This window comes from Micromys minutus (genome assembly GCF_963924665.1).
Source record: "Micromys minutus genome assembly, chromosome: 1".
Taxonomy (NCBI): Eukaryota; Metazoa; Chordata; class Mammalia; order Rodentia; family Muridae; genus Micromys; species Micromys minutus.
In genome coordinates this window covers 27,839,094-27,860,207 of record NC_137969.1, presented here as the reverse complement: position 1 = coordinate 27,860,207, position 21,114 = coordinate 27,839,094, and the positions used below count along the sequence as shown (strand labels likewise).

Here is a 21,114-nt window from a genome sequence, read left to right as displayed (position 1 = left end):
GTGAGAGAGTGCATGCACCTATATATCAGTTTGAACACAATAATAGACTCAGAATACTCAATGTGTTGGTGCTGTTATGACTCAGAAGTTAAGAAGCACCATCCCTTGGTGTAATTTAACCAAGGTCGAGCCAAGATCTGAATCCTCTGCTTTTCTCCTGTGCCTTCTGTTTGCTGTAAGAATCTGAATCTGTGCCTGCCTAAGTGCAGTCATGTGCATCTCGTCCTGTGTGTCTTTGTGATTCCAACAAAGGACTTTGCTCTCTCTTTCATTGAACAGCACAGAACATACAGGGAAGGAATGAGGGATGCTTTACAGAAATCTTTAACAGAATTTTGTAAGGGATTGTATTATTGGGTTCAACTGACCCAGATAACAAGGAAACAAATGTCAGCTAGCAATATCTATACATTTTCTTCAACACTTACAGATATTCACTCATTTTATAAGGTTGCTTTAAATCTATATTTGCTGTTTCCAGCATTTATTACTATTTCCAGCACATATACTCACTCATTTATGGGTTGGGGCAAGGAAGAATACATAATTTAAGATTACAGTTTAGATTGTAAAGGTTCTACAGAGCCTTGGCTGTCTTGTCTGCTTGGCTTTATTATTTGTGTGATATGTGTGTTTGTGATTTGTGTGTGAGTGTGGTGTGTGTGAAGATCAGAAGATGGCTTTGGAAGTTGATTCTCTCTACCATAGGTTGGCAGTTTGGCACAGTGCCTTCACCCACTGAGCCATCGTTCTGGCTAGAAGTAGGAAGATTTGTAAACCTAAAGCAAAGCCCTGTGCAGGCATGCTGACCTCCCCTGGATTTCAGTTTGTTAAGGTTTAGAGTAATGAAGCTGGGTACAATAGGGGACATCCTTAATTCCAGCACTCAGGAGGTAGGGGCAGGTGGGTCTGAGTATGAGGACAGTAGGGCTACAGAGAAAAACCCTATCTTGAAAAACAAAACATAACAAGAAATTGGGCTAGAGAGATAACTCAGTGATTAAGAGCACTGGCTGCTTTTCTGTGAGACTGGAGTTCAATTCCTAGCACCCACAAGGCAGACACTCACAAGTGTCTATATCTCAAGTTCCAGTGAATCTGACACCTTCACACAGACATACATGCAGGCCAAACACCATACACACATATAAATAATAGATTAATGGCCTTTCTTTCTTTCTTTTCTTTTTTTTTTTTTAACAGTTTCTACACATCCAAAAGCCAGCTGTTCTGTAACAGTTTTACTCCACGAATAAAACTGGCAGGAAAGAAGGTATGTTTTCCAGTTTGATCAGCTTTCAGGGGCTGTCAGGTTTATTCTGATACTGAAGTGCTTTCACCCTCCCTCTCCCCTGCCTAGGGGCATAAATAGAGTTTAAAATTGTGTTGAAACTTTAAGAAGTAGCTGGTGTTACAGCTCAGTTTAGAACACTTTCCCCAGCACGCACACATAAGGCCCTGGATTCAGTCCCCAGCAGGAAAGTAGGCTGGCTGGCTCTAGTAAAGTTCATGGGGGAAGAGTTCCTTTCATTTTAATGTGACTGGTTTAATTCTGATACATCTTATTAGAGATGAGGATAAGCAGAGGCCCACACATTATAGTGAAGGAGAAATACAAAATTGTAAAATTGTAAATGGTCGCATTGTGGTAATAAGTAAATAGAAATTTAAATGTGGAGATTTTTTTCTCTGCTTACCATGAAATATATTAATAATGATTCTAGATACTAGAAGAGGTAGGAACATTGGCACTAGAGTTCCTGGTTGGTGTGTGATACTTTGGCAAAGCAGGGTAGCCATGTGTATCAAGTACTGCAAATGGTTATGCTGTTCTGTGTGGCTTGATCATTTAAAAATAATTCCTGATTGTTGGTGTGGAGATTGGAAAGGTTCCTCAGAACACTTTAAAAAGTAATGGCTCAGCTCAGTTGGTGGCACATTTCCTCAATCCCAGCACCCAGAAGGCACAGGCAGGGGGAGTCTGAGGCTAGCTTAATCGACATCAGAAGTTTTAAATTCACCAGGCCAAATTCAGTGAGACTCTGCCTCAGAAAATAAAAGTGGCTCATAAGGCTCCCTGCACCCTTCCCTATTTACTTCATGTTAGTAAGTTTGGTGATATATGGACTGCTTGACTCTAATAAGGTATAGGCAGACCTGGTGGTGTTTTTGGGATAATCACATAGGACCTAGCCATAGTAAAACAAACACAGTAAGTATAGTAAATTGACTGAGAGGAAATACAGGCTTGGGTGTTTGCTAGGTACATGACTTCAGCAAACCCTTTATTTTGTGAAGAACTGAATAACCATCTTGTCTTAGGTTTTTGCTAACAAAATACCATGACCAAAACAAAATTGGGAAGAAATTGGTTTATGTGTTGTACAAATTCTAAATCAGAGTTCACTGAGGGAAGCTCAGGTGGGAGTTCAAATTGAGTGGGAGCCTGAGGCAGGAACTGGTGCAAAGTTTGTGGAGGATGCTGCTATTGGCTTGCCCAGGCTGCTTCCGTACAGAACACAAGGACCACCTGCCCAGGCTTGTAATTAAGAAAATAGGACATTTTCTCAACCGAGGTGCCTTCCTTCCAGATGACTCTAACTTGTATCAATTGTTATAAAATTAGCCAACACACTCCCCTATCGAGTTCAGTTTGTGCCCCATCTGGATAAGGTTGTGCAAATAAATGCAAGGTAGAAATTAAAAGACTTATTAGCAGGGCTTGACACTGTGGTTGGCACCCACTTTTCATAAGTTGCTAGATGGGTCTTTGCTTTGGAGAGTAGCACATACTGTTTTATCAGAGGAATGATAAATTATCTATTTAATTTTTCAGTCTGCCTCTGAGAAAACCAAAAATGGCCGTGATACATGTGAGTATTTTTGACAGATTTTTTTCATCACTTTGAGAAATAGTCAGCTAATTCATAGCAACAGAATAATGTGAAATATCATAAAAAGGTTCATAAAAATGTCAAGACACCCATATTTCTTATGTCACCTTGTTGTTCCTTGTACGTTGCACTTGTATGGGTCACTTTTGGGGTCAGGAAAGTAGTAAATCACTGAGCATGATCAGTCAGAATTTAAAGCAAGAGTATAAAAGACTACAGTATTGTTTACACTGCCTTTTTTAAACTCTATACTTTTAAAACATTTTTATTGTTGTTTTGTTTTTCAAGTCAGGATTTCTCTGTGTAGTCCTTGCTGTCTTGGAACTTGAAATCTGCCTGCATCTACCTCCCAAGTGCTGGGATTAATGGTGTGTGCCACCACTGCCTGGCCTCTCTGTATTATTTTAACATCACTTTGACATTTATGTCACTCTTAACCTGATGGTTGGGTTATTATTCTGTCTTGCCCTTAGTAGTGTATCACCTGTGCCTTTCAAATTTTGATGCCCCTCTATAGGTCATTCCTATAGAGAGAGGTATACCTCTAGTGATGTTTCTAAGTATCTGTTAGATTATCTTCACTGTATTGTTTGTTTTGCAGCTCTCGGGACTCCAAAGGAATCTGAAAACACCCTTCCCATCCAAGTAGATTATGATGCCTATGATGCTCAAGTATTCAGGCTGCCTGGTCCATCCCGGGCTCAGCGACTCGCCACATGCAGGTTTTCCATCAGATTCTCTTGTGGGGTGGGGTGGGTCATATAAAATTATTTAGTGGCCAGACATGGTGGTACAGGCCTGTATCCTAGCACTCAGGAGGCAAATGTGGAAGGATTTCAAGTTCAAAGCCAGCTTCAGTTATATAGTGAGATTATATCTCAAGAAAAAAGATTAGTTAAGAAAACCTGAGTGCTGTGGTGGCACATACCTTTAATACCAGGTTTTGGGAGGCGGGGGCAGGTGGCTCTTCATAAATTCAAGCCAGCCTGGCCTACAGAGTAAGTTATAGTACAGCCAAGGCTACAGAAAAACCCTGTGTCAAAAAACAAAACAAAAAAACCTGAGAGGTACCCATCTACACTTGTTTATATTAAAACAGACTATTATAAAACAAACAAACAAATACCCAAGAGACTTTTTTGAATGCAACATTAAAAATGTTTAAATAAGAGCTAGAGATATGGCTCAGTGGTTAAGGGCATGTGTTCATTTAGAGGACCCAGGTTCAGTTTCTAGCATCCAAATGGTAGTTACATAACCATCTAGATTTAGAACTCCAGGTTCTAGGAGATCCAAAGCTGTCTTCTGACCTCTACAGGCAAACATGTGTTTCACCTACACATATGCAGGCAGAACATTTACATACACAAAATAAATCTTGTTTTTAAAAAAGATTATTTTATGGATACAAGCACATTGTAGCTATCTTCAGACACACCAGAAGAGGGCATCAGGTCTTATTACAGATGGTTGTGAGCCACCATGTGGTTGCTGGGATTTGAACTCAGGACCTCTGGAAGAGCAGTCAGTGAGTCTCTGAGTCATCTTTCCAGCACACATTTTATTTTCTTGATAGTCTGCTTTTTGCTTAGTTTAGATTTTGCTTTGTTTTTTTCCATGTTAGAAATTGAACGTAGGGCTTGAAGCATGCTAAGTAAACACGTTAGATCTAAGCCACATACCAAGCCTTGGTTCTTTTACCTTTTGTTTTGAAATGGAATCTCAGTGAGTTAGCTGTCTAGGCTGACTTTGAACTCACTTGGTTTGATCTAATTTTGCCATGAGCTTGTAATTTTTGAGCCTCAGCCTTTGGAGTTGGTAGAATTACAAGTGTGTCCTAGGCTTTCGCTCCACAGCTCAAACCGCCCTAGTGTTCACTGTGTCACTAGGGGAAACTTTTAACTCATCACATTCATTCTGCCTTAGACTCTAGTTTTGGGATTATAGGCTCAAACAGTGCCCGGCTAACAGTTTTATGCTTATTTCTTTATGTACAGTTTGTTTTCTGAGTGTGAAAAACTAGAGGGAAAAAAAGGTTGTTGATTTTTCCCCAGAGATGTGTGAAGTAGAACTCTAGTTTGTTGTTGACCAAATCATGTACATTCATTTTCTAGTTTTGGGGGATGGTTAATGAGACAGAGCTCATTTGTGTAGCCTTGGTTGTCCTGGCCTCACTCTAAGTGATCCATCTGCCTCTGCCTACCGAGTGCTGGAATTAAAGGTGTGCACCACCGCCACCCTGCCATTTAGGTCTTAAATTTGCAACTAATGTAACTCACTAGAAGAATGTTACTTAATTTTTTGACTTTGTGGCAAATGAGCTTATGATGGCCACGTGATTGCTTTGCGTCCCTCTCTCTCCTGCTTTCACACATCATGAAGGCCATGTCTAGAGCTTGGAATACATGCTGTTGCAGCAACTCTTCACGCGCTGCCTAGGGGACTCGGTAAGAACCGCAGAGGGCCTTTTCCTACAGGTTTTTATTTGTTTCTGGTTTTCCTCCAGATTTATTTCAATTTTTTATTTGTGTATGTGTATGAATATGTGTGTTTGTGTGCCACAGTTTGAGCAGGCGCCCAGAGTGACAACCAGGAACAGCCTGGTGGTGTGCTGAGAACCAAATTCAGCTCCTCCAGAGAACTAGCAAGTGCTCCTAACTCCTGAGCCACCTCTGGCTTTACTTCTGAGTCTTTTTGTTTTATTTTTGAGTCTGAATTTGGCTGTATTTCTCAGGCTGAGCTCAAATTACTTGGCTCTGTTGGTCTTTCTGCCTTAGACTCCTGACTTGTGGATCTGCAAGTGTTTCCCACTGTACACCATCTACATGAAGTGCCTGGCTGCACAGACCACACCTTACTAGGTCCTCTAGCCCCTGCACATGATGAAGCATACGCTGATGCTCAGATAGTCACCATTGCAGTCATGGATGTGTAGTCAGATCTAGAGATGCATTTTCAGGCTACCTTTAAGCTCTTGACTTAATACAAAATCGTTTAAAAGGTTGGAAACAGCCCTGATGCTGTAAGAACAGTCCTGTTGGTTGGCTGATTCTTTTATTCTGATGTTGTGCCTCTTTGTTGAGTTTTTTCTTTTGATCTTTCTTCCTAGTGCTTTTGTCACCTTAGAGAATTTTCTTTTCATTTTATTTTGTGTGTGGATGGTTTATTGAATGTAAGACTATACAGCTTTTGTATGAAATGCCTTTCAGTACCATAAGACATTCCTATGACAGGAGATACAGTTCTGAGCCAACATCCTGGTGCTGGATATTGATTTCAGGTTTCTTTCAAGAACATCAATGCCCTTAACCATTGAAACATCTTTGTAGCACAAAGTTTCATGTTTCAATGAGTGTATTATTATAAAAACTTCTCTTTTTTTCTTTGTCTTGGATATTTTTTTTTTTACTTACATTTCTAATGTTATGCCCCCTCCTGGTTTCCCCTCTGCAAACCCCATATCTCCTCTTCCCTCCCCCTGCTTTTATAAGGGTGCGCCCCCACTCACCTACCACTTCCTCCCACCTCCCCACCCTGGCATTCCCCTATACTGGAGCATTGAGCCTTCACAGGACCAAGAGCCTCTCTTCCTGTTAATGCCTGATAAGACCATCCTCTGCTACATATGCAGCTGGAGCCATGGGTCCCTCCTTCTCCTAAGAAAACATTAACACTTACCAGAGAGACAAATATCCTAGTTATTTTCTCATTGAATATGTTTGAAATATTGGCTTCAGTGTTTCAAGGCAAATGTTATGTGTCATTTTCTTTTTATCTATACATATTTTAGACTACATTAAAAATCAATTTAGTTTAATTCTTATGTACGGAGGGAGTTGGATCTCCTGGAACTCACATACTGTCAACAAGAGACTTGTGAGCCAGCTGGCATAGAAGGGAACTTGGTCCTCTGCGGGAGAAGCAAGTGTTCTTAACCACTCCAATTCTATTGCTTCAGTATACGTTTTTAACAGTTTTTGTTTGTTTTTCAAGGTAGGGTTTCTCTGCATCCTGTCCTGGAACTCACTCTGAAGACCAGTGTGGCCCCAAACCCAGGGACTCGCCTTCCTCTGATTTTTGAGTGTTGGGATTAAAGGCATGTGCCACCACTTTCTGGCCAAACAATTTTTTTGTAGGTGCTGGAGAGATGGCTCAACAGTTGAGCACATACTGCTCTTTCAGAGGATCTGAGACCAGTTCCCAGCACCCAATCTTCCCTTTCACAATCTGCCTATAAGTCCAGCTCTCGGAGAATGAGATCTGGACACCTGCATTCACATAAACATACCCTTAAGCAGACAAATATACATAACTAATAAAATATTTTTCAATTTTTTTCCTTGTCTTGATACAGGGTCTCATTCTATAGCTCATGTATTTACTGTGTAGCCTAGGATGGCCTTGAACTCATGATGATCCTCCCTGTCTCAGCCTCTCACTTGTCAGGGTTATTTATAAGCTGCCATGTCCTTTTTTTCCTCTTGAGATGAAATCTTACTCTGTTGTCCAGGCTAGCGTTATTTCCCACATTGGGAGTTTGACTTCTGATTTCCTGAGTTTATAAGGTGATGATTGTTGTTGACATTGAACTCAGAGTTGCAGCGTCCTTTTCACTGTAGTAATCTATCTCTTTCCTGTCAGGTCTGTGAGAGAGCAGGAGAATCACAATCGCAAAAGTGCCAGCTCCTTTGATGTCTCATCCAGCCCTTCCCTCCCGAGCCGAGCATTGCCCACTGAGGAAGTGAGGAGCCAGGCGTCTGATGACAGCTCTCTGGGCAAGAGCACCAACATCCTGATGATCCCTAACCCCCACCTGCACCAGTATGAAGTCAGCAGCTCACTGGGCTACACCAGCACCAGAGGTCAGAGTGCTGAAACAGACAGAGCTGGGAGTCTGGGGACAGTTACTTTGCGGGGGTGCGGGGTGAGAATGGCAGGAAGTGATTGGAGTGGGATGTGCGTCTCATATTTTAGTTATTGCCATGACAGCAAACGAGTATAGATCATTTTAGGTGTTACATGTGTATTGTACTATTTATGTCTTAACTTTTTATACATCGTCTGCAATGCCATCTTAGGCCTAAGGTCAAAAGCAATGTGTCATTTTCTCATTTCCATTTGTGCCTTACTTAAAATAACTGCATCCTCTGTGAATGACTTTGCACAGTATGCCTTTTCTTTGTAGTAGGGGAGATTACACTCAGGGCAAGGGTCATGCTGCGGAGTTACATCCTAGGCCTGGCATTTTCTTTTTTTATTTTATTTTGGCACAGGGTCTCACTAAGATCCCCAGGCTGGACTTGAGCTCTCTTTGTAGCCTAAATAGTCCTTGAGCCTGCCATCCTCCTGCTTCAGTCTTCAGATTTAGCCTTGTCACCGTGGTCCAGTTCATACTTAAACCATGGATTTCTGTGTCCATAGAATAAATAGCTATGGGTTATGTATATATAAATAATACATACATATACATACATATACACACAGATATATATATATATATATATATATACATATAATTTGTACTGCTGCCGGAGAAATGGCTCATCATTTAAGAGCAATTGCTCTTGCAGAGGAGCCAGTCTTGATACTCTCACAACCTTGTCTATAACTCTAGTTCCAAGGGGATTCAATGTCCTACTTTTTTTTTAAGCTTTAAAGAAGTTTTTATTATTGACTCAAAATGTACAAAGCCTAGGAAATTGTATGTGGTACTCTAAAAATAACCCAGTGATTAAGAGAAAGAGCAACCCTCACTAGCAGCATCAATGACTTAGATTCACATACAGTCACAATGAATACAAACCAAATGGCTAAATTAAAATTGATTATTATTTGCAAAACAGCAATGGGTCTTATCTGTACTGCTTTTATCTAATGTAACCCGTGACTGCTTGCTTAATCTCATGTCAGGGGTACTTTAGAGAATGACTACATAGAATGATAGCTGAGGCAGGAAGGTGGCTCTGAGCAACGTTCAGGCAGTGCATGTTCCAAAGAGCACGCTTGCAGATGGATTCAAATGTCCTTTTGACATGAAGGCACTGAGCATGCGTGAGGCGCCTACACATACATGCAGACAAAATACCTATACATACAAAAAAAGCTTATACTAAATGTAATCAGACTTTTTATTCTTACCAGTACTTCCTAGATAATATAACACTTACATGGTAATTACATTATATTGATTGTTATAACTAATCTAGAATTTCTTGAAGTGGTTATATACAAATATTCTTCTATATAAAGGATTAATATTCACAATTGGGCAGATAGACTCTTAGAATTCGTTTCCAACAAATATGCAGACATGCCATATCACTTTATTCTCTCTCTGATTTGATTATGCTTAACTCTTATTTTATTTTTTAGCCTTTTTAAGTGAATTAGCTTAGCTGGGCGTGGTGGTGCATACCTTTAATCCCATCACTGGGGCTGCCCAGACAGGCCTGTCTCTGTGACTTCAAGGCCAGCATGGTCTGCATGTGAGTTTCATGCCAACTAAAGCTTCACAGTGACACTGGGGGACTGTTTTAAAAAGGTTGACTCAATTCAAGGTGACAGAGGCTTCAGAGTACAGCAAAGATAATACAGCAGGCTCTGCCTGACCCCATCCTGTGTTCCCTTTAAATTTACAGCTGAGCCCTATGGTGGTGGCAACACCTTTGATCCCAGCACTCCAGAGGCAGAGGCAGGTAGATGTTAGCGTTTGAGGCCAGCCTGGTCCAGAGGTACACAGAGAAACTCTGCTTTGAACCTCCATCCCCCAACCCTAAACTCACAATCAGGGTATGAACAGCTGAATTAAATGAGAACTAGAGACAGTGAGCCATTGTATGAAGTTCATTATGATGTACAGCCGGTTCTAGAATAACACTTTGTTCTAGCTGTTAGCAGGGAAGAATGTTACCGCAGAAAAACCAGATGTTTAGATCGGACTGGAAGAGGGTCACCGTCATCCATCCTAAGGAACAGATTTCTTAGTTGCAGCTGGGGTCAGGACCCTTCCTGATTTACTTCTGTTCCCCCTTTTTTTCTCTTGAAAGCCTTGTCATCCTTGTCTATGTCCTCGGTCTACTTCTGCAGCTGTTTCAGGAACTTCTGTTTTACTGCTTCTAAGACCTTCTGTGTTTAATTTGTATTTATCTCTGTGGGTCTGTGTGTATGTGCTTGTAGAGGCCAGAGATGGGACACCCTTGGGCTGGAATTACAGGCATTCGTGAGTTGCCTGACATAGGGTGCTAGGAACCAAATTGGGGTCTGTGCGAGAGCAGTAGTGCTATTCATGTCTCCAGCTCTTCTGTTTTAATCTGCTGTCAAATACTAGGGGTCTCAGGGGATCCTCCTGTTTCCTATCTTTTCTACCCAGCTGTGACTGCAGCTGTAGCTTATAAGCTCCTGACTTAAAAAAACAAAACCAAGTATGGTACAATGGCACACACCTTAAATTCTAGCTGAGTCAGATGGATCTATATGAGTTCAAGGCCAGCTTGATCTACATAGTGAGTTCAAAGCTAGAGTTCCAAAGTTGAGGCCCTGTCTTAAAATAAACAACAACAACAATAAAAGCCCTTTTATTCTTAAAACAAGCAATAATTCATGGGAAATATCAAAAGTCATACAGGAAGGTTGTTGAACCTTTGGTCTTCCCAGTGATAACATTGTATATGACTATAGAGCAGCATCAAAACCAGAAACTTAACATTGGCATGATTTACAGAGCTCATTTACCTATACTGCACTCATGTTTTGTGTGTTTTTATCACATAAAGATTCATCTTACCACAACTACTTTTAAAACACAGAAAGGGAGCTGGGTGTGGTGACACACTCCTTCAGTCCCAGCACTCCAGAGGCAGAGGCAGTTAGATCTGAGTTCTAGGATAGCCTGGTCTACAAAGCAAGTTCCAGGACCACCAGAGCTGCCATACAGAGAAATCCTAAGACAGAGCAGTGTGCAGCCAGACCTGGTGGCACAGGTCCAAAGCCACAGGTACTGGGGAGGCTGAGGCAGGAGAGTCACAAATTTAGTACCTGTTTGGGCTGCATGGTGGTTCAGGCCCAGCCTGAGCAATGGAGAAACACTCTCAAAAAGTAAAAATTAGGGGCTAGAGTGATGACTCAGCTGGGAATTGAACTCAGGACCTCTGAGTTCAATTCCCAGCAACCACATGGTGGCTCATAACCAATTGTAATGGGATCCGATGCCATCTTGTGGTGTGTCTGAAGACAGCTACAGTGTATTCATGTAACTAAAATAGATAATCTCTCTATGTGGTGTTAGGAAGTTCAGTTCATTGGGAGAGCATTCGCCCAGCATGCAGAAATTTGAGTCCAATCCCTGGTGCAACCATGGAGTCACTCTCTACTCCTCACTGTCCTCCATAATTTCATTACTTAAGAATGTGTGGTTGGGGAGCACACCTATCCTGATTGTGTTGACAGCCTTAGGAATGCTGTATGCTCACAGTTGCCCCCTTGCTGTGGAAGGAGCCCTGAGAGGCAGGCAAGTTTTTCCATGACTCAGTATGTTAACAGCGGAAACTTTCAGCTCCTGGGACCCAACCCCTCGGCAACAAGATGCATTTATCAATGAGGAACCATGATGCTATGCTATATGCTATGCCTATAAATATTTTTGAGATTGGATGCTTTTTTAAGCTGACTGAAAGCACGAAACTTCAATGGAGAAAGAAGCAGATTATTTATTTATATGATTAGAGTGTATAACCTATATCACCTACATTAACAGCATTTTTATTTTATATGCAAAGAATGTTATTTTAAAATGTTCTCTTTTGCATTTTTGAGACAAGGTTTCATATAGCTTAGGGCTTCAAATGCATTGTGCAGTCATTTCACCAAATGTGGTCAGCGGATTAAACTTGGGTCACCAGGCTTAGTAGCAAGTACCTTCATCTGCTGAGCCGTCTTGCTGGCACCCTTTTGAGTCAAAGTCTCACTTTACTATTGCTCAGGTTAGCCTTGAACTTAAATCAATCCTCCTGCCTTAGCCTCCCTAGTGCTGAGATTGTAGATGTGCAGCATCCGAGTTTCCAGCTGTGTTTCTTCACTCACTTTCATAGTAATTAATTAGGCCATATGTTTTCTTATTTGATGAATTAAAGCACCATTCGTTCACTTACAGTGTATTCTGTTTGGCTCAGAGAATAATCAATGATAACTGTACTTTCTGTTTTGAATGAGTGAATGTATTAAGCAGCAGAAATAAAAGGACAAATACCAAGTAGCAGATAGAGGCACTGAAGTCAGCAGAACATTATCAAGTCAGGGAGAGCAGAGCAGAGCACAGGAAGGCCCTGATTGAGAGATGACCAGGGTATCATCAGAGAAAAGGCTTACACACCTGCAGAGGCTGGGGAAGTTAAGGCAGTTGGGAATTCCCAATTGAGCTTCCTGTCTGTATATGAATTTTGTTTTCCTGTTTCTACTACAGATTTGAGTTTTGTTGTTGTTGTTGTTGATTGTCGGTGTTTTGTTTTAAGACAGGGTCTCTGTGGATAGCCCTTGAATTTGCTCTGTAGACTAGGCTGGCCTTGAACTCAGAGATCTGCCTGTCTTTGCCCTTCAAGTACTGGGACTAAAGGCATGTGGTACTATGCCTGGTCCACACAGATATTTTTATACCATGGGATAAATAACAGTAACTTACTGTAGAAAGTTTACCTTCTAGCTGTACTTGCGGTAGCTGGTTTAAAGGCAGGCTCTCACTTTGTAGCCCTGGATAACTGGGCTGCCTGGAACTCACAGATTTGGTTGTCACTGTCTCCTGAGTGCTGGGATTAGAGCAAGTACCATTACACCTTAAGTCGCACAGTGTTTTAAATACCCTGAACTGTTTGCCCCTTTCCTACCACAGAACCAGGGGTCACACTGAGCTAGGAAAGCAGCTATTTAAGGACACATGACATAAACAAGGGAGGGACTCCTCACTCTGGGTCCTAAGTCTACAAGCTTAAACTGTGTGTATTTCACAGTGAGAGGTAGCTTTTACTTTGATGGAGGATATCACTGTGTAGTCTGACCAGTCTTTTAATTAGCCTCATTATATAATACATTACGAGAGAAAGAAAAGAAGGAAGAACAAAAGAAAAACAGGCAGTGTTTGTGACCAGACTTGTTCATTAAACCCATTGATTTTTTTTTTTTTTTTTCCCAGGCAGGGTGGCACAGTACAACCCTTGCTGGCCTGGAGCTCATTGTAGATCAGGTTGGCCTTGAACTCAAATCTGCCTGTCTCTGCTACCCAAGTGCTGAGATTGTAGGTGTGTGGTTTTACACCTGGCTCAAACATTCATTGTTATTCTTTTGCCCACATAGAGAATATATTCACCCCATTCCCAAGGGAGATAACTCAACTCCTGTCATCACTTATTGCATCAGCCCAGTGTTCACAGTCCCCTAGCAAGATACAGGAATCCATTAGGTGTGTGTCTTCACTGGGTCAGGTCTTCAAAATACTTGAAAAATTAACAAACCTAAACATGTTTTATTTCTTCATCATTTCACAATTTTACTCATTTCTCTTTCTTCTGATATTTATGATGTCCTAGATTTTTGCTAGCCTTGCCTCGTCTACTTAATTCTGATTTCACTGTGGCTTTGTGCTTTGTGTTTGCTCAACTCCACGGTCGCCAGCAGATGTCCTAGAGAACATGATAGAACCACCACAGCGGGACTCGAGTGCCCCAGGAAGGTTCCATGTGGGCAGTGCCGAGTCCATGCTGCATGTCCGACCTGGAGGATACACACCTCAGAGAGCACTGATTAACCCCTTCGCTCCCTCAAGAATGCCCATGAAGCTCACCTCCAACAGAAGGCGCTGGATGCACACCTTTCCTGTAGGTAAGATGACTGCTCAGGTAAGAGCCTTGGACTGTGAGTGCCTAGCTCTGGTGCTTAGCACTAATCACCCCTGTGACTTTAGTCAAGTGCCTCAGCTTCTGTGAACCTCTGGGTTCTACCAGTGAGATGGATATGTCTGCTGGGCTTTCCACAGGGTTCCCAGTGGGGTCCGTTTGACTTGGTCTGTTTTCCTCACCCAGTGCTTCTCTGAGTTCCACTTATGTTACTTTGTCATTTCTCAGGGGCCTCTAACAGGTGAATAAAAATTAAACTTAAGCTTAATGGGCGCTTGTTGGGCTAGGAAGGAACAGATAGATAGATGTGTTAGGCTCCATTTTGTGTTGCTGTTTTGTTTGTTTGCTTTAATGGGAACCATCTTGCTGAATTACTAGAAATGTCTTTTTTTTTTTTTTTTTTACACTTGATTTTACTGTTAAAATGTTAAGTAAAATATGAAATAATCTGTTTATCTGGCTGTAATTAGAGGTCATTCCAATCCTGCTTTGTCCCTTATCTCTGCTAGAAGCACACAAGTTGCTTCTTTCTGGCATCTTTTGCTTTCTTTTTTGTCATCACTGCTAGAATCTCTGAGACATCAATCTCTGTTTCTCACTTTGCTATTTTCTTTGCTTTTTATTTGTTTTTGAATCAGAGACTCATGTAGCTCAGACTAGTGTTGAAGTTTGCATGTAATGGAGACTGACTTTGAACTTAATTAAGATCACCACCATGGCCAGTTCATGTGATGCTGGGGGTCAAACTGTAGAGCTTTTTGCTTCCTGCATACTAGGCAAGAGCTGTTCAATTAAGTTACATCTCTAGCTCCCAGGCTAAGATCTCCGTCTCTGCCTTTCTTCCCCCAACCCCCTCTGCAAACACATGGACTTCTATGGGGCTATTTGTATGTATGTATACACACCACATCCAAGCCTGTTCATGCATGTGGAGGCCAGAGTGTCCTCTGTTGCTCTTAGCTTTGGAGACAGGCTCCCTTATTGAAGCTGGAGCTCATTGTTGGGCTAGACTAGCTTGCAAATAAGCTCCAAGAATTCTCCTGCTCTATCTTCCTAGCACCAGGGTTACGGGTACACCATACCACCTCCACCTCATCCATGTTGGGAATCTGAACTCAGGTCCTCATACTTGCTTAGCAAGCATTTTCCTGATTGAGTCCTCTTCCCAGCCCCTAGGCTGAGACCTCTTAAGACAACTTTGTACTTTATTCACCTCTTTGTGCTTTTCCTAGCCCACCCTTCATGACCACATTACAAAAAACAAAACAACAACAAAAACCCCTCATCTCCAGACATTGTTGGCTTGTTTATCCTCTTGTACACGCGACCCACTAATAACTAAGACCCTTTCTTTTTCACCAGGCCACCCACCTCCTGGCTCCTCATTCCCATCCTCCCAGGCTTTTCCCTTCTTACCATCTCTTGATCTCCACATACTTTTCCTTCTTTCACGTTTGGGGTTTTATAGATAGTTCTACCCAGATGACTCTTTCTTTAACCCTTCACCTTATCTACCCTCTAAGTTGTATATTTCCAGGGAGTGCCTTTTACTAGACAGGACTAATTCTGACCTCTCTTATTCTGTCTTTTTTGTGCCTGAGCACCATTGATTCCTAGAGTCACACTTGTTACTTTTGGTTTACTTTTGTTGTTGCTGTGTGTGTGTGTGTGTATGCGCATGCCTTCGAGGGCTTATTTTTTGAGATAAGGTTTGGTATAATGGTATAATGTCCCTCTTGCTGTGCTCTTTGTCAGATTCTTTAGGAAGAAGGAAGGACATGTGTTTGTGTGCAGCCTGAGCTGTCCAGTAGGAATAACATTCAGTGGTTCTTTGTCTGGGTAGGACCATCTGGAGAGGCCATCCAGATCCATCATCAAACTCGGCAAAACATGGCAGAGCTACAGGGCAGCAGGCAGAGGGACCCCACCCACTCCTCTGCAGAGCTGTTGGAGTTGGCATATCATGAAGCTGCTGGCAGGTGAGGGTTTGCACCGTGCTCTGTTCGGTAGCCCAGCACAGTGCTGAGCAGACTGCCGATGAGATGACACCTTGTGACTTACAGCACACTCGGACCGGACCCTCCTTTGTCAGCCAGAGTCATTCCCATCCCCCGGTACAAACAATCAGCCTGGCATTTTGCTTGTAATATTTCCAAGGCCCAGCTTAGGTTTGTTTAAAGCTTATATTTTGTGAACTTCCTAATTTTCTTACAAACCTTGGTCAAAGATGAAAATGAGATATCTTAGGGTTTGCCAATGGAATGCTGGGACAGGTGATTGATTCAAGCTGTTGTCTTAGGTAGCCTTCCTGTGACTTGGCATGTTGTTTTTTAAACAGAAGCTGTGACTGTCTTATAAAGCATCTGAAGAGTCAGTGTAGGAGGAAAGTCATAAGCCTTGATGATCACAACTCCAGCTTAAATCTGGACTCACTGGCCCTAAATTGCTTTAGGAAACACTTTACAAAGAGCAGCCTTCTTGGTGTCTTCCTTAGATGCTGGACATCGTCTTTGCTGGGGGTGTTCATGGGAGGTCTGGATGGTGCGTGGCCCTCTTCACCAGGTTTACTCTGGTACATCCTTTCAGGATTTTATATCTCCTTGTTGTTAAGCGGGGAGACATAGGGCAGAAGGGGTCTCACATGGTAGTAAGTAAGCAACCAGGGAGGGTGTCCAAGGCTGGCACAGGAATGAAGCACTATGTCATGGTTTGAGGTATGGATCCTAAGTGTTGCCCTCCTGTGTGGCTGAATATCAGACCCGTGTTTCATGAGCTTTTCCTTTCCCCATATGCCCTCTCCTACACACCAGGATACAGGGTGAACAGGGGAAATGTGAAGATCTACATTAACTAAGCAGGTGGCCTGGCTTTGTTCTCTGCAGGCACAGCACTTCCCGTCAGCCTGGTGACAGCATGTCCTTGAATTTCAGTGGAACGGAAGAGCTTTCTGTCAGCCTGCTTAGCAACAGTGGTACAGGTAACTCATCTAAGAAGAGTTGGGGTGCTCCGAGCAGCCTCACATCTAGAAGTGACACAAAGGCCAGAAAAGCAGGACCATATCTATTTTGAGGATCTTTTCAGCCACAGTTCAGGGTGACCCATTTAGAAGCAGTGCTGTATAATGCATGGAATTATAAATGGCTGTGCATTACATTTTTAGCTGGGAACATGTTGGTCAAGACATATTTATCATCATTTTTTCAGTGAGTCCTGACGAAGGGCTTGTGAGGTGTTGAGGGTAGCCCCAGAGTCCAAGCAGGAGTAGTCTGTGTCCTAATATAAAAGCAGGTCCACGAGAGAACATGGTGGTTTCTGTTATATCATCACAGAATAAAAAGAAGCCTCTGGGTGGTGGCATACACCTTATCAATCCCAGCAGACAGAGATGGGCAGAGCTCTGTGAATTTGAGACTAGACTGGTCTACATAGTGAGTTCTAGGCCAGCCAATCCTATATAAGACACTGTCTTAAAGGAAAGAGGGTAGAAAGAGGTGATGTGGTTATGTTGAAAAATAAGTATGCATTTCAGACTTGATAGAGTGGAAATTGGTTTGATGGAAAGTTAGAAGGTACAGATTCTAAGTGTAGATGATGGGTGGAGTATGAATTTCTTTTTTACTCTTTCTGACACACTTTTATTATGCAGTAATTCCAGGAAGGTGTATATTACTAACTACAGTTTACGTGATCAGTTGATGCCTAGCGGTACAGAGATGCTGAACTAATCTCTCACAGCAGCTCAGGCACCCTCACCTGACCATTCCAGTCAGTGTCAGGGGAACATGAGTTTAGAAAGGTGCCTGTCTTAGTCAGGGTTTCTTTTCCCGCACGAAACATGACCAAGAAGCAAGTTGGGGAGGAAAGGGTTTATTCAGCTTACACTTCCACATTGCTGTTTATCATCAAAGGAAGTCAGGATTGGAACTCAAGCAGGTCAGGAAGCAGGAGCTGATGCAGAGGCCATGGAGGGATGTCACTTACTGGCTTGCTTCCCCTGGCTTGCTCAACCTGATTTCTTATAGAACCCAGGTCTACCAGCCCAGGGATGGCACCACTCACAATGGGCTGTGTCCTCCTCTCTTGATCACTAGTTGAGAAAATGCCTTACAGCCGAATCTCATGGAGGCATTTCCTCAATTGAGGCTCCTTTCTCTGAGACAACTCCAGCTTGTGTCAAGTTCACACAAAAGCAGCCAGTACAGTACCTTTTCTACGAAGCAGGTATTTTACAAGTTAATTGCAAGAAGATTTAAACAACACAGTATGGCTACTTCATCATGTCTGTGTCTTATAAATTGACTTGTATTTCTAGAATTTGGCTTAAGTTTTATGAAAGAAGGGACTGAAGGGATAGCTCAGCAGTTAAGAGCAACCATTGCTCTTCCATAGTACCCAATTCCCAGCACCCACATGGCAGCTCACAGCTGTCTGCCACTTCACTTCCAGGGGTTCTGTAAATTAAAAAAAGAGAAAGAAAAGTATTTGGAAAGTACAGCTGTGTAAAGGGGGCCAATGATACTGTTTTCGGTCACTGGTAGATTGATCTAGCCATATTCCTATAGCCCGAGGATGAGTGCTGAAGTGAGTCGACCACAAGAGAATCCTCAAGTGATTACACTTCCAGTCGGTTCATTCATTCATTTTAAATGAAAAACAAGTAAAAGTTTGGTACTGGAAATACTTCCTGCCATATATTCAGAGTACTTAAATAGCTGCAAGGTTTCCTCCGGTGTCTGCAGGATGTTACAAAGGCAGCAATTCCATCACTTGGCTAGACTAGGAAGCCAGTTCTTAGGAATCAGTTTGAGTTTTCCTGGCTTTAGGAGTAAAAGGTTACTAAGGAGTGCTGATCCTGGTTTCTGGACTATTCTTTGAGCTAGCTTGACTAATGATTAGAAGCAGGAAGAATTAATTGAACCCAGATAGTAGCAGCCAGCATCAGAGTCTACTCAGAAGAGCCCAGTAACCAGAAGTATCACAGAGATACCTCATGATTCTCTGTATGTAGCTTTTGGAATTTTAAGTTTCCTGTTGAGAATGGAGTGAGCTTTAAAAGGGTCTTGATTTGAAGATGGGTGTGTAATATCTTTAGTGATTTTTGTTATACTCTCTTAGCTGAGAGTTTCCTAGCACACATGCACACAGAGACCGGCAAGCAGACAGGCACTGGGAAAAGATTGCTTGCAGCCTGGCTCTCTGGCTCACCCTTTCCCTCTTGGGATCCTAAGTTGTCAGTCAGCCTAACTGATGGATTGCTCTTCTTGGGTGACTGGCAAACACCTCATGGTGAAAATGATAACGTCTGGTCGATTTGCTGTTCTTTTGCCCACCCTTCCTTCTCGGCTGCCTTCTCATTCTGATGGTGGCTCCTCAGCTCACTTCCTGCTCTTGCTCAGTCCTTCGTTGTCTCTGTTGAGGATTATCTCAGTAGTTCTTTCTGCTCTGCTTCTCTCTCCTTCAGGGAGCTACCATGCTGTCACCAGTGATTCATTTCAAAATGGATATGACCAGCTTCTTCTTCCAGCAGGCACCAGTCATCTCCTGTGTCCTGTGTCCCCTCATGTCCTCACCTGGCTCTACTCTAACAAGGTGTTGAATATGGAAAAGTCCAAGTTCTAGCTTAGATGAGGCTCCTCCACAATGAGCAGTGAGCCCTTTGGGCTAGTTACTACTTTTTGTTACCAGTTTTTCATTGTAAAGAGAATATTATAAAAATATAAACAAAAACCAAAACAAGTAGTTAAATAGACGTGACAGTCTTCATGAGTGCTTACAGCAGTGCCAGGCAGACAGGGTGGTTAGCAGATGGGGGTGTTGTTAATAATAGGTGGGTTTTCTTATATCCCAGACATGGTCTTCATTCTTCTGTGCACTCTTGGCCCCCTGCCTAGAATATGCTTTTTTTCCTGTCTGCAAGCCTTGTGCTTCCTAAAGACATCCACCGTCCATGATGGTTCAGCTTCAAGTGTGCCTCTGTTTTTGAAGCTTCTCCTTGAGGTTTCCTTCCCATCTCCTGCTTCCTCAGAGACGTTAGACGTGTTCCCACACAGCTCCCACTGTTGGTTTCTATGCCTGTTTCTTCACTAGACTAGTATTTATTGTTACTTGTCTCCCCATAGTGTTGTGTGTATTTATTGACAAATGAAGTTTTATTTGGAAGACTGTGCTGTCATGTGAGAAGCTTTAGAATGACCTACAAAATTATTGTTTAATCTGTACTTGAGTATTTGTGCTTGCTTTTGTGTGTATGTGTGGGTATCCATTTTACAGTGTTATGCTTCTTAGAAACTGTGGGCTCCATGGGTTGTTTTTCTGGTTGGGGTGATACAGTTGTATGGGGTTATTCTTTCCTATCCCCTTATGACCTGTAGCGTATGTTTTGAAAAGGACCAGAGATCATCAGGAAGTGGTCTATAACCACATGGGAATTGTTTCATCTTTGGACCTAGGTTAAATCATTTTAATAAGTACAGAAGGAAAGTAGATTAAATCTTCATAATTTTTATTTTCATATACAATAATCAATTAGTGTCCAGTCTCTCTTAGTGTATCTCTAAAATATTATCTTTATTGTCCTAGCCTAGTCTGTAGTCTGCTAACTGGTCTTAGCTTTCTCTCTTGCTCTCTTATACTGCTTCTTTTTTTAAAGGTGCATTTATTTGTTTGCTTGCCTATCTGTTTGTGTTTGTGTTTATGTGTGCCTGTGTGAATATGTGAGCATGTGTCAGGAGGAGATGCACACAGTTGTGCACATGCAGAGGCAGGGAGGGGATATCTGGTGTCCTATTACTTTTCATCCATGTCTTTGTGGCCGGATCTGTCCCTGAACTTGGGGCTCATACCTTCTCAGCTAGGTGAGAAACCAGGGATATTTCTTCTTTACCCCTTTAGGAGCTGGGGTTCTAGGTATTTACAGGGAGGGATACCTGGCTTGATGTGGGTGCTGGGATCTGAACTCCAACACTCATGATTGCAGAACTGTGTTCTTAAGTGCTGAGCCACCTCTCCAGCCCCAGTTTTGTAAATATTCTAAATCAGAAGTCAAATCATAAAACTTATTGGTAGAAAGCTGGCTAAGGGCTTCTTGACTAACATTTAAAAGCTAAGGCATTCCAGGGTTATAAGGGTAACAGAGCCCTTTAGAGTCATGTTTCTCGGGTTAGCTTCACATCTCTTCTGCTTCCCCTCTACTCTTCTCTCTTATGGTTCCCTTGCTAGCTCAGAGACTCAGAGTCTCAGCCCTTTCTCCAGCTCCCCTTCATTGTGTTCTTGACCAAATGAGCCTCAGAGCTAAAATCTAGTTGTCTAAATTTTCTCCATTAAAAGAAACATTTTTGTTT

General features: G+C 42.3%; 1 protein-coding gene across 7 annotated transcripts in view; it reads left to right on the top strand.

Moving 5' to 3' along the window:
- The window catches only part of DEPDC5 (DEP domain containing 5, GATOR1 subcomplex subunit), a 117,090-nt gene that overhangs the window by 35,735 nt on the left and 60,241 nt on the right, over positions 1-21,114 (top strand). For all 7 annotated transcript variants that reach the window (XM_080927116.1, XM_080927114.1, XM_080927115.1 and 4 more), the window contains exons 18-24: positions 1,204-1,273; positions 2,837-2,873; positions 3,496-3,616; positions 7,536-7,756; positions 13,557-13,760; positions 15,618-15,753; positions 16,657-16,751. In XM_080927116.1, coding sequence (XP_080783242.1) covers positions 1,204-1,273; positions 2,837-2,873; positions 3,496-3,616; positions 7,536-7,756; positions 13,557-13,760; positions 15,618-15,753; positions 16,657-16,751 — 884 coding nt within the window. The remainder of the gene's footprint in view (positions 1-1,203; positions 1,274-2,836; positions 2,874-3,495; positions 3,617-7,535; positions 7,757-13,556; positions 13,761-15,617; positions 15,754-16,656; positions 16,752-21,114) is intronic.